We start from the raw sequence: 14,058 nt of genomic DNA, 5'->3' as shown, positions 1-14,058 counted from the left end.
AGGAGGGCTCGGGTTCTCCGCCGCGGTGAGGTCACCGCCGCCGTCGGATGATGGGGTCATGCTGGGAGAGGGGGGCGAGAGAGTGAGAGTTTTGAGGAAATGTTTCGTGTGAATTCTGTATAGGTTTTTCTGAGCTTATATTTGGGAGAAAGGGTTCGGAGCGTGGAAAGTCTAGAGAGGTACGCATAGATTTTCTATACTTAAAAAGCACCTCCAAAAGCTTCCTCATCTTCTTGAAATACTCAATTTTGGGGAAGAACAATTTTTCACTGTAGACCCGATCTGTGTTTTTATTACCAAAACCGACCGAAAATTTTTTTAATTACCAAAATCGACCCGTTTTATGCCACGTAGGCTTAAGCCCATTTCCTAATTAGTCGGGGTTGCCAACCCCGACTGTTTAGGAATTGTTAAACCCCAATTAAATCAGGTTTAAGGCTTCTAATTACGGTTTAACAACTCCTAAACAGTCGGGGTTGGCAACCCCGACTAATTAGGAAATGAGCTTAAGCCTACGTGGCATAAAACGGGTCGATTTTGGTAATTAAAAAAATTTTCGGTCGGTTTTGGTAATAAAAACGCAGATCGGGTCTACAGTGAAAAATTGTTCTTTTAGTTTTGATTGAATACAGTGACAATTGTAAGTATGTCTACTCTCAAACCTTCATGCGTCGCAGTAATTTAAGAGCAGATGAGATTTAATTTCTTGCATCACAATTGAAACGCACTTATGATTCATAAGAACTTGGAGATTGAGATACAAATATGCGAAATAGTTGTCGTTGATTCTTCCTTCATTAATAACTAATTCTAATTGACTGTTAGATAAGGCCCCGTTTGGTTCTATTTTTTTGATGGGTAAAAGAGGGGAAAGCTGCCAAAAATGTCAGCTTTTTAGCAGCTTTCCCCCAAAATCATCTTTTATAAAGGTGATTTTGGGGGAAAGCTGCCAAAAAGCTGACATTTTTGACAGCTTTCCCCCCTTTACCTATCTAAAAAAGCAATCCAAACAGGCACTTAAACACCATCATATTGTTTCAGCAGCACTCTGCACCTAAATATTTGAAGTTGTAAAAAGTAGCACTAAGCTTGTCCAAAAAGCCCGTCGGCTCGGGCCCGGCCGGGCCACGGCCCGGCCTCGGCCCGGCCCGGCCCGGCCTCGGCCCGGAAATCCGGGCTCGGGTCCGGGCAGCCTCAGCGGCGCCGCCGGTAAGCTAGGACCGCGCTCGCGAACCAGGGGCAGGGCCGCAGGCAAAATCCTGGGCCGGCGCAGCCCGGGCCCGGAGCCCGGCCCCGCGTGGAACAGCTCACCACTTAGTGATCGTTGTCGAAAAACCGGGCCGGACGGGCCGGCACAACGATCACAGAGTGATCGTTTGTAGGCCAAAACGGCGCGGGCAGCGGCTCGGCCAACACGCGTCACTTCTGTGACCGTGATGATGACTGCTTGTGGCCAAAACAGACGGGCCGGCCACAACGGTCATAAACGGTCTTTTGACCGTTTTGTCCCAAAAAACGGTCAAAAACGGCTATTTTGTGAGGTTATTTTGGTCATTTGCTTAGGGGGCTGGTTCTATAAATAGAGGGGGGTTTTTATTTGTTTTTTTCACACCAAAACTCATCTACTTCTCTCTTATACTTTTATACTCTCTCTTATACTCTTATACTCCCTTATACTTTCTAATCCTTTCATCAAATGGCTTCCGGATCTGATTATGAAGAGCAAAACCTATCTCCCGATCCTGAAATGAGCCCTCCTACTGGGTCTACTCCTACCGAAGTTAATCCTGAATCCGGTGGCGACGAATCTGCATCAAGAGCTCCTAAAAGGCCAAGATTCGATATGTGGAAATTTTACGAGAAGATCGACGTCACCAAGGATGAACACGGTAGGATCCTCACCCAGAAGGCTAAGTGTGCGTTGTGCGGCAAGATTTTTTAAGATCATCATAAGAGCGGCACCAAGCACCTCAAACGTCATTTAGATAAACACAACAAATGTCAGACTTCTCAAGGTGATATCCGACAATCTATGATTTCTCAATCCTCCTCTTCTGGTAGTCTCGGTAGTTGGAACTATGACGTAAATTTTCTTTAACTTCTGATATTTGGACATCTAGAGCACAAACTGGATATTTATGTATCACAGCACACTGGATTGATGAAAATTGGCAAATGTTTAAAAGAGTTGTTTCTTTTATTGCAATAGAAGAGTCACATACTGGTATTAATGTTGCAAATTTAATAATTGAAGAACTTATGAAATTAGAAATTTCATAAAGAATATTTTCTCTTTCACTAGATAATGCAAGTAATAACAATGTAGCTGTTGATTTTATCAGATCAACTTTATCATTGCCATGTCATGGTGATCTTTTTCATATTAGGTGTATCTGTCATATTTTAAATTTAATTGTTCAAAGTGTATTTACTGAAATTAAACCCATGATAGAAAAGGTTAGAACAGTTGCTTATATGCATAATGCTTCTGAACAAAGACTCAAAAGATGGAAATAATTTTGTAAAAGAAAAAATGTAAAGCTCAGATTAATTCCAAAAGATGTTGACCATAGGTGGAATTCCACCTATGCAATGTTAAGTGTAGCAATAGAATATAAAGACATTATAACTGATTTTATAAACTATTATGCTTCTAGTTCTAGTTCTGGTAGCGTACTTATGGAATAACTGAAGATGAATGGACAATTATATGTAATTTAAATAAAATGTTATAAGTTTTTTATGATACTACAATGTTATTATCTGGTTGTTATTATCCAACCATTACTTTAGCTGCTTTACAAATTTTAAATATTCAAAAAAAATTTGGGAAATATCGTATGGATGATACTTTTGGACCTATGATTTTTCAAATGGAGAGCAAATTTAATAAGTACTTTAGGCATATTCCTCATATTTTTTGTTTGGAGTTCTTATTGATCCATACTTGAAGGATATTGGCCTTCGAAGTTTGTTACAATCCTTGCATAGTAATTAGATTATAGACTTAGATGATGGAACCACCCTTACTGCTACTACTCATCATTTAGCTATTAGAAATTATTTTCAAACCTTATATAATGAGTATGAAGCTAGACATGGTATAGCTACATAACAGTCTACAGCTTCGGTTTCTTCGAGCTCATCCCGAGGTAAAAGTGTAAGTTTTGATAGGTATGCAATGGTAGCTGGGCTAACTGGTGGATCTGGACTTGGATCGTCATCATTGGAGGTTTCTGAAATAGATGAATATTTATCTGCTTCTTTAGTTAAATGTTAAGGAAATGCTTTAGATATTTTATAATGGTGGAAAGTATATGGATCAGTTTCATATCCTATACTTTCCACCATGGTTCATGACTTACTAACAGTGCAGATTTCGACGGTAGCTTCGGAATCCGCCTTCAGCACAGTAGGACGTTTGATTGACGACCACATGACATGCTTAGATCCGTATACTGTACAAGCAGTGATGTGCTTACAAGATTGGTGGAGGTACGAGAAGCAAACGCAAGGCATCAATCAGATGGCTGGAATTGAAGATAAATTTGAAGAATTGGGACTAGCAGATAGATATAAAAAATAAATTATAATTTTTATATCTTAGCTTAAAATTTGTAAAGAATTATTTTAGAAATAGTTACAAATGATAGTGATATAGGTGAGTAGGTGCCAACCTAGTTGGGATGTACTTATCTATTGTGATGCGATGAATTCCAAAATAAATTTGTACTTGTAATTTGTAAATGATTTATGAATTATTAATAAAGAATTTGTTTTTATCATTTTATTTGTAATTTATGTCATTTTAAGTAATTAATAAAATTATTGTTTTTTATTAATTTTTCTTGTCTTTTTTTGTATAATTTAAAATTTAAATAAAATTTAAAAAAATTGATAAAAAATTAGAAAAAATCCGGACCAGCCCGGAACCCGACCCGATCGGGCCCAAACCCGGCCCGGGGTACCCGGGTCCGGGTCCAAGCTTCGGTTTTGCCCGGCCCGGATGGACGGGCCTAAGTAGCACCCTAATAAGCAAGCTGAGTATAAAAAACTAGCACGTTAGTATTTTCTGTTAGTTATCATGAGAATATTTCTAAGAATATCTCTTCACGTCTAACCAAATGTATTAAAGTGCTACTTACAACTTAGGTATGAAAATACCACTTTATTATAATTTAGAGTATTAAAATGCTATTTTTTACAACTAAGAATATTTAAGTGTAAATGTGGAGAAACAATAGGGTATATGAGTGACATTTTTTATGACTTAGGGTATTTAAGTGCTATTTCTTTACAATTTAGAGTACTAAAGTGCTACTTTTTACAACTTAGGGTATTTAAGTGTAAATGTGGTAAAACAATAAGTATATAAGTGTCATTTCGCTAATAAACAATGTTAACCCGGACGATTGGGACATTCCAATTTGACTTCATGGTCTCGTGTTTGATTCGAATCTAGGTTACTAAATAATGTTAACCATTTTAAATAGTTTTTCCAATATTTTTTTTTGATAAGTTAGGGCGGAAATCATTTAATTAATTTTTAGTTCGTTTTAAAAAAATTTCAATTATACATGAACCATCTTTGGATGTCAACTTATTTGTAAACCTACACCTGTCCAAATGGACCTAGACCCCTACCCGACCCAGCGTTCAGACTGGACCCGAGAAAAGCTTAAGAATTTGGGCGTGGCCGGGCTCCAGGCCCGGCCCGGCGCAACCCGATTTCAGACCAGGTCGAACTACCAGGGTCCGGGTGTTGGCCTTCTTGTTTTGATGATGATTTACAAACAATTTACTACTAATGTTGTTTGTCTAGTGTTTGTGCATTCCTATGTATTGTAGACAAATAACGTAGTTGGAGGATGGATGGAATCGAGCCTTAACGATCATATCAAATGGAGGTTGGCAGAATTGTGGAGTGAAGCATCGTACAATTCAAGTTCAAGATCCAAGTTTAGCTTCATCCGCAACGTGTACCAAGTTGAGCTCAATGAATATCTAGATCAAGCTTGGGTAAATTAGTTTTAGGTTTTATATTATGTGTGTTAGTACTTTAAGCTCAATCATATACACACATACACGCTTTGGTTTTTGGTTTTGTATATATACAGTTATATATATACATATATGCTTTTGGTTTAATAGGTTTCGAATTTATATATGAAACAAATGAATAGAATTGGAAAATACTATTTTGTTTCATGTTTATATGCCTACATATGATTTCCTCTTTAACAAGCTTATATTTAATGAAATCATATTTAGTGTTTTGTATATATTGCATAGAATATGTAATTTTGTGAAAATATGGTATTCATTGTTTTGGACTTAACAATAATCATATACATATTTTATTAAGTCTATACAATCATTGTGCAAAGCTTCAAAACATGGTTTAACCAAAATATCAAATTTCACATGTTTACATTTTCGTGTTTTGAACTATTTTGTAAAATAATGATTTTTCACAAATGGGAAATGCAATTTGGAAAATTCTTTTTGTAACATGTTCATTTACATGTTTATATACATTTCCCAAAGTTTCATAATTTTCAGAAGTCAAATGAATATTTTACAAATTGTTTAAATGTGTCAAAAACCTGTTTTTTATTTATGTTATCAGATTTCGGTCGACCGTACCGGTCGACCGAACCTGAGGTCAAAAGTTCACTGGGCGACAGAAAGCCTGTCGGTCGACCGGTCCGGTCGACCGATGAAATTTTTCGGTCGACCGATGAAATTTCCGGTCGACTGACAGTAACTTTTTCTGCTTCCAAAGGCTCTTTTTATTACCGTTGCTTTGGGCTGTTTTTGTCTTTTTGTTTGGGTTTTTGGCTGAGTTTTGAGAGGGTATAAATACCCCCATTGCCTTCAGCTCTCCAACTAACTAATAAGAGTTTTAAAACAAGTTTAAGAAAGTTTTAACAAGGGTTTATGTTTGGTTTAAGTTTGTTTAAAAAGCTTTTAAGCATTTGAGAGTTTGTTTTTGAGAAATCAATTTCACAAGAGCTTGAGGAGATCATCTATTGGTGTTTGGGCATTAAACTATTCTCCCTCCAACTCTTGATATATTGAGAAGTTTTCTAAACTCTATTTCTAGCTATTTTATATATTTGATTATCATTGTTATTTAGCTAGAACTACATTGAGTTTAGTTTTGATTTATATCTCTTTGTTCACACGCAACCTTTTGAGCTTATTGTATTTACATTCATAGTATAATTTGGGGTTGTGGGTTTGTGACTAAGAGTTGTGCTTAATTGAGTTCTCACCTTGTTTAGAGAACAATCAATTGATTTATATTGTGCTTAATTGTGAGGATTCACTTGTAATACACTTGTACACCGAGAGAAGTGTGTGGTGAGAGACGGGGTCGAATCCAAGAGGAGTGGCGTCGGTTGACGTGCCCAGGGAGAGGTTGTAACCGAGCACTTGAGGAGGAGGACACGGGCTAGGACCAACACTTAGTGTGTGAGGTGTGATTACATAGTGATTGTATTGTGAGGTGTAAACGTTGTTCGGGTGAACGTAGAAAACCCGGTTAAACCGGATTGTGTTAGTGGATTTCTCCCCGGGAGTGGGGAGCGGAGACGTAGGACGGAAGGTCCAAACTCCGTGATCATATTGCTTGTTTGAGTTTGTCTTTGGCGTATTTATTTTTGCATTCATCTTATATCGCCAATTGTGCATTGCTCATTCATTTCATCCACTATCCTATTTAGATTATTTACCCTTGTGTTGTTTATATATCCTTGCATATATTTTATCATATAGGATATATCACTTTGTATATATATATTGCTTATTCTTGCTTATAACTCTTGTATATCTATCTTGTAAGAACACAACTTGTTAATTAATTTTAATTAGCATTTAATCGGATTAGATTAGCATAAGACCCTAATCACCCCCCCCTCTAGGGTCTAACAATTGGTATCAGAGCTTGGTGCTCTTTGATTTAAAGGTCTAACCGCCTTGAGTTAAAGACCCAAGTTATCTTATTTGTGCTAATCTAGTTATGATTATATTTGTCTTGCTTGCATATATTCACATATATATCATGAATATAAATGTATTTCGTTTAGGCTATGAATCAAATGTTGCTCCTAAATTCATTAGTTTTCCCTATGCACAATGGTCTTCTAGATTTAAACTATTTGTTGAATCTAGAAATATTGACCTATGGAAAACTTTTGATTGTGCTTATATTGTGCCCACATTGGAAAAATCTAAGTGGAGAAATCATGATAATAAAATGTTTAATATGAACAAGCTTTTGTTAGAATATTTGCTTAATGCCTTTGACTCATCCTTTTCTAACAAATTTGTTCATTTTGATAGTGCTTACAATTTATGGAAATTCATAGAAGCACATCAAGGAAACTTGGAGGAAATCCGACGTAGTTTGGAGGATTGTTCTTCAAGTGAGTGTGGAGCATCATCATGCACACGGCCACTAGGCGATAGCCCTAGTGTGGTAAGCGATTCGGAATCCGAAAGTGATATATCCATCAATGAACTCGCTTGTGCATATGATAGATTATCTCATGCCTATACTAAATTGCAAAATAATTTTATTATATGATAGATTATCTCATGCCTATACTAAATTGCAAAATAATTTTATTGATCTTAAAAGCAAGCATGTTGGTTTAAAATCCAATCATGATAAGCTAGTTTCCAATTTTGATATTATTTCTCAAGAAAATGTTGCTCTTAAAGAAATTAATGATATGCTAAAATTGGAAAATGAAAAATTGACTTCATCTATATCTAGCTTAACTCATGCTAATAATGATGCCATGATAGAAGTAGAAACTATTAGAAATGAGTTTAATTCTTTTAGAAATGATAATGTTTCATCTACTTCTATTTCCTATACATGTATGCAAAATGTTGAGTTGAGTCAAGTTAAACATCGCATATCTTGTTTAGATTCAACCTTAAAAACATGTATGGTAAACCATGATAAGCTTATGAACATGTGTGCTAAGTCTCATGCTACTACACCTAAACATATCACACATCATGCACACATGTATAGCAAAATTTATAAGTGCTCTATTTGTGGTCGTAAAGGCCATTTATCTAAATTTTGCTATGATGCACAAAAATCTAAAAATAGTAATATCAATGCTTCTTGTGCATCTCATAAGGCTTCTTCATCACACACACATGTACATGCACACACTCATAAAGTTCATCACAAGCATGCTCATGTGTATAGATGTGATCATTGTGGTAGATTTGGTCATTTGGCCAAATTTTGTTTTGATTTAAAGAAAGTTTCACATTTGCAAAACAATTTTAAAAGACCATCCATGTTTGCAAATGTTTCTAATGTTTCCCGTGCACAACCGTTTGGTCAACATAAGCAAATGCTTCCTTTCCATTGTACTTATTGCAATCGGAAGGGTCATTTGAGTAATTTTTGTTATGACCGTGTTCGTGCACCATATGCGCCTAAGAGGGTTCATAACCCTAGGGCTTTGAGCTTTATTGATAGGGGTCATGTCCCTAAACAATCCGGCACCAAGAATGCTTGGGTGCCAAAATAATTTTTAAACCAAGAATTTTAGTGTTTTTATTTTTCTCTTTCTTGGTTTTGAAAAATGCATTTTAAACTTTTATGAAAACAATTCCTTTTATTGGCTAAATTCTTTTGTTTTCATGATCATTGGTTTTGCTTTAATGAGAGGTTTGCATTTATATAACCCTCCGGGTTTATTGGGTGTTTATTCCCAAATCATGTTTACCGGATGCTAGAATGATTATATGGGTTAGAACAAGCTTTAGAGCTTGATATATTGTTGCCTCTCTTGAAATTCTTTTGTTAAAGATTTTGTTTTGATTTGTTGCTTTGAATTCATTATATTTCACTTATATGATGATATTTATATGTTTGTGCTTATGGATCATCTATTCGTGCCTTATAATGTATTCCATATGTGGTTTGATCAAATCCCACAAAGGAGATTCTATTTTTGATCAAACATGGGTTTTGGACTCAAATCTTGATTTATGATTTCTTTTGGTTGATTTGTTTTCATTTGAAAACTTTTTGCATGACTCTCATGTTCCTCTTCTTTGATTTCATAAATCTATTCTTTTATATGGTTTCTATATTTTTTGTGCTAATGAGACACTTCTTTCACATTGATATATTCATATGTGTTCTCATTGTCTTTAAGTATGTGAGTTGTGTTTAGCATATTTTCCATCTATGCTTGCTCACATATGTTTGCCATGATCTTCATTGCATATATTCTATATGGCTTTTTGATAGGGGGAGCAATCCCTATATATATTCTTTTTATACTCACCTATGCTTATTGATAGGGGGAGCTTTCGCTCTCTTAATTCATTTGTCCCCTTTTTGATGTTGTCAAAGGGGGAGAAATATTGTGAGTATATAATTCCTTGTTTATATGCATGTGTATTATCTTGTATATGTTCATTTCCTTCATGCATATACTTCGTTTTGTAAATTGTTTGTCATCATCAAAAAGGGGGAGATTGTTGGCCTTCTTGTTTTGATGATGTTTAACAAACAATTTACCACTAATATTGTTTGTCTAGTATTTGTGTTTTCCTATGTATTGTAGACAAACAACGTAGTTGGAGGATGGATGGAATAGAGCTTCAACGATCATATCCAAAGGAGGTTGGCGGAATGTCGGTGAAGCCTTGCAATTCAAATGTTGTTTGTCTAGTGTTTGTGCATTCCTATGTATTGTAGACAAACAACGTAGTTGGAGGATGGATGGAATCGAGCCTTAACGATCATATCAAATGGAGGTTGGCGGAATTGTGGAGTGAAGCATCGTACAATTCAAGTTCAAGATCCAAGTTTAGCTTCATCCGCAACGTGTACCAAGTTGAGCTCAATGAAGATCTAGATCAAGCTTGGGTAAATTAGTTTTAGGTTTTATATTATGTGTGTTAGTACTTTAAGCTCAATCATATACACACATACACGCTTTGGTTTTGGTTTTGTATATATATAGTTATATATATATACATATATGTTTTTGGTGTAATAGTTTTCGAGTTTATATATGAAACAAATAAATAGAATTGGAAAATACTACTTTGTTTCATGTTAATATGCCTATATATGATTTCATCTTTAACAAGCTTATATTTAATAAAATCATATTTAGTGTTTTGAAATTATTGCATAGAATATGCAATTTTGTGAAAATATTATATTCTTAGTTTTTGGACTTAACAATGATCATATACATATTTTATTAAGTCTATATAATCAATGTGCAAAGTTTCAAAACATGGTTTAACCAAAATATCAAATTTCACATGTTTACATTTTCGTGTTTTGAACTATTTTGCAAAATGATGATTTTTCACAAATAGGAAATGCAATTTGGAAAATTCTTTTTGTAACATGTTCCTTTACATGTTTATATGCATTTCCCAAAGTTTCATAATTTTCAGAAGTCAAATGAATATTTTACAAATTGTTTAAATGTGTCAAAAACCTGTTTTTTATTTATGTCAGTTTTCGGTCGACCGAACCGGTCGACCGAACCTGAGTTCTCGTGTTCACTGGGCGACAGAGAGTCTGTCGGTCGACCGGTCCAGTCGACCGATGAAATATCCGGTCGACCGAGTTTGTTTTTGTGATTCAATTCTACAAGAGCTTGAGGAGATCATCTATTGGTGTTTGGGCATTCAACTATTCTCCCTCCAACTCTTGATATATTGAGAAGTTTTCTAAACTCTATTTCTAGCTATTTTATATATTTGATTATCATTGTTATTTAGCTAGAACTACATTGAGTTTAGTTTTGATTTATATCTCTTTGTTCACACACAACCTTTTGAGCTTATTGTATTTACATTCATAGTATAATTTGGGGTTGTGGGTTTGTGACTAAGAGTTGTGCTTAATTGAGTTCTCACCTTGTTTTGAGAACAATCATTTGTTATATTTGTGCTTATTGTGAGAATCACTTTGTAATACACTTGTACACCGAGTGAGGAGTGTGTGGTGAGAGTCGGGGATCGTCCCAAGAGGAGTGGCGTCGGTTGACGTGCCTAGAGAGAGGTTGTAACCGAGCACTTGAGGGAGACACGGCTAGGTCCAACACTTAGTGGGTGTAGAGTGTGATTGCATAGTGTTTGTTGTGTGAGAGTTTTCGGTGAACTTGTAAACCAAGTGTGTAGAAGAAGTTCCGGCTTCCAAACCGGATTGTGTTAGTGGATTTCTCCCCGGGAGTGGGGAGCAGAGACGTAGGACGGAAGGTTCGAACTCCGTGATCATATTGCTTGTTTGAGTTTGTCTTTGGCGTATTTATTTTTGCATTCATCTTATATCGCCAATTGTGCATTGCTCATTCATTTCATCCACTATCCTATTTAGATTATTTACCCTTGTGTTGTTTATATATCCTTGCATATATTTCATCATATAGGATATATCACTTTGTATATATATTGCTTATTCTTGCTTATAACTCTTGTATATCTATCTTGCAAGAACACAACTTATTAATTAATTTTAATTGACATTTAATCGGATTAGATTAGCATAAGACCCTAATCACCCCCTCTCTAGGGTCTAACACCGGGCCTGGATCAGACCCGGACTAAGACTGTGCCGTCAAATTTGGAGACACCCAGCCTGGCCCGAGGATTGGACCTGGTCCAACGGGCAAAAAAATGCCGGTTGGACTGGATGACCTATATCCGGGCCAGGCCCGGTCTAACGGCCAAACAATTTCTTATTTTTAAAGCTTAAACTGTAAATTTTCTCTAACTTATGATATTTAGACATCTAGAGCACAAATTAATTATTTATGTATCGCAACACACTAAATTGATGATACTTGGCAAAGGTTTAAAAGAGTTGTTTCTTTTATTACATTTGAATATTCACACACTGGTATTAATGTTGCAAATTTAATAATCAAATAACTTTCAAAATTAATTTTAAAAAAATTATTTTCTCTTTCACTAGACAATGCAAGTAATAGTAATGTAGTTGTAGATCATATCAAATTAACTTTGCTATTGCCATGTTGGTGATATTTTTTATAGTAGATGCATGTGTCATATTTTAAATTTAATTGTCCAATGTGCATTTAATGAAATTAAGCTCATGATAGAAAAAGTTAGGGTTATGGCTTATACTCATAATGTTTCTAAACAAAGACTTAAAAAGATGGAAACAATTGTGTGAATATTTTTTTTAAAACCCAAGTTAATTCCAAAAGATGTTGACCAAAGGTGAAATTCTACCTATGCAATGTTAAATGTAGCAAAAGAATATAAAGAAATTATAAATAATTCTATTGCTTTCTATACTTCTAGTTCTATCTCTGGTAGTATGTATGGAATAATTGGTGATGAATGGACAGTTATATGTAGTGTAAAAGAGATGCTATAGGTTTTTTATGAAGTTACTATATTATTATCTAGTTGTTATTATCCAACTATTACTCAAGCTACTTTACAAGTTTTAAGTATTCAAACTTTTTTTTGCTAATTATTGCATGGATAATTATTTTGAAAACATGATTTTTAAAATGAAAAGTAAATTAAATATTTATTTTAGACCTATTCCTATTATTTTCGGTTTGGGGATTCTTATTGATCCATGCTTGAAGGATATTGATCTTTAAAATTTGCTAAATTCTTTATATGAGAACATGACAATAGACATAGATAATGGTTCGACTATTACTGCTCTTACTCATCATAACACTATTAAATATTATTTCTAAAGATTATTTGATGAGTATGCTGGTAGATATAGTATAATTACACCTTTACCTATAGCTTACAAACTCAAGATGGGGTAAATGTAAGATTTTTTATAGGAAATTGGTGATAGCGAGGCTAATTGGTAGCCATGGATCTGGATCTGGATCATCATTAAGAGAAATTTTTGAAATTGAACAATAATTAGCTACACCTTTAGTTAATTCTAAATAATGTTGATTTTGATTTTTTTGCAACCGTGGAGAATATATGGAATGGTTTCATATCCTATACTTTTCATCATAGGTCATGACTTACTAATAGTGCAGCTTTCTACAGTTGCTTTGGAATCTGTCTTCAGCACATGCAGACATTTGATCGAAGACCACAAAACATCGCTAGATCCGTTTGCCATACATACGATAATGTGTCTACAAGATTAGTGGAGGTCTGTAGAGAGAACTCAAGGCATTGATCGGATAACTAATATTAAAGATATACTTAATGAGTTGCCGATAGGAGATAGAGAGTAGAAAGTAGTTTGTAATTTTTATTTCTTAGCTGTAAAATTGTGATAAATTATCATAAAAAGAGTTGCAAATGATAGTGATATAGATGGGTATGTGCCAACCTAATTAGGATGTATTTATATATTGTGATGCGATAATTTTCAAAAATATTTTGTAATTTTTAGTGACTGGTAATAAAGAATTTATTGTTTATCATTTTAATTTCTATTATATTTGCAAATTGTATAATTATAAGTGACTAATAATATGATTGAATTTTTGTTAAAATTTTGCATATTTTCATTACTCTTGAATTTCCTTTTTTTTCGCGAGAAACTAAAATTTAAGCCTTTTTTTGAAAAAGAAAGAAAAAATGGGCCGGCCCGGTCAGGCTCAGACTCAGGCCCAGGCTCGGCTCAGGCCTCCGGGTCACCCATTTTGCCTGACCCGGCCCGTTTGGACAAGTCCATGTAAACCGTCTTAAAAATTTTGTGTGGCAATCGACCACTACTCGATCAACTTTTCTCTCAAAAATAATTTTTTTTTAAAAAACACGCGCACACATGAAAGTAACCTTAACAAATTCATGTTTAAGATACGTGACTTGTGTCCAAGTTATACAAGAACACTACAAAACGAGTCACATGCGTTAAATGTGAGTTCTTAAAGGCATGTCTAGGGTTTTAGTGAAAATTTAATTGGGTAGCAGTTGATTACAACAAAAACGCACTTTAAAGATGATTTATGTATAAATTGACACCGGAGGTTTCTATATAATTATCCTATTTAAGGTGGTTTCTAGGGGGAGGGGGGGGGGGGG

General features: G+C 34.9%; 1 protein-coding gene across 1 annotated transcript in view; it reads left to right on the top strand.

Annotated features, from left to right (window-relative positions):
* LOC109845982 (RNA-binding KH domain-containing protein RCF3) overlaps positions 13,345-14,058 on the top strand; it is an 11,119-nt gene continuing 10,405 nt past the window's right edge. Inside the window, exon 1 of the mRNA XM_020415207.1 lies at positions 13,345-13,348. Within this exon, the coding sequence (XP_020270796.1) occupies positions 13,345-13,348 (4 nt within the window). The remainder of the gene's footprint in view (positions 13,349-14,058) is intronic.

This window comes from Asparagus officinalis, chromosome 6 (genome assembly GCF_001876935.1).
Source record: "Asparagus officinalis chromosome 6, Aspof.V1, whole genome shotgun sequence".
Taxonomy (NCBI): Eukaryota; Viridiplantae; Streptophyta; class Magnoliopsida; order Asparagales; family Asparagaceae; genus Asparagus; species Asparagus officinalis.
The sequence above is the reverse complement of the archived record's forward strand: the minus strand, read 5'-3'. Positions and strand labels throughout refer to the sequence as shown.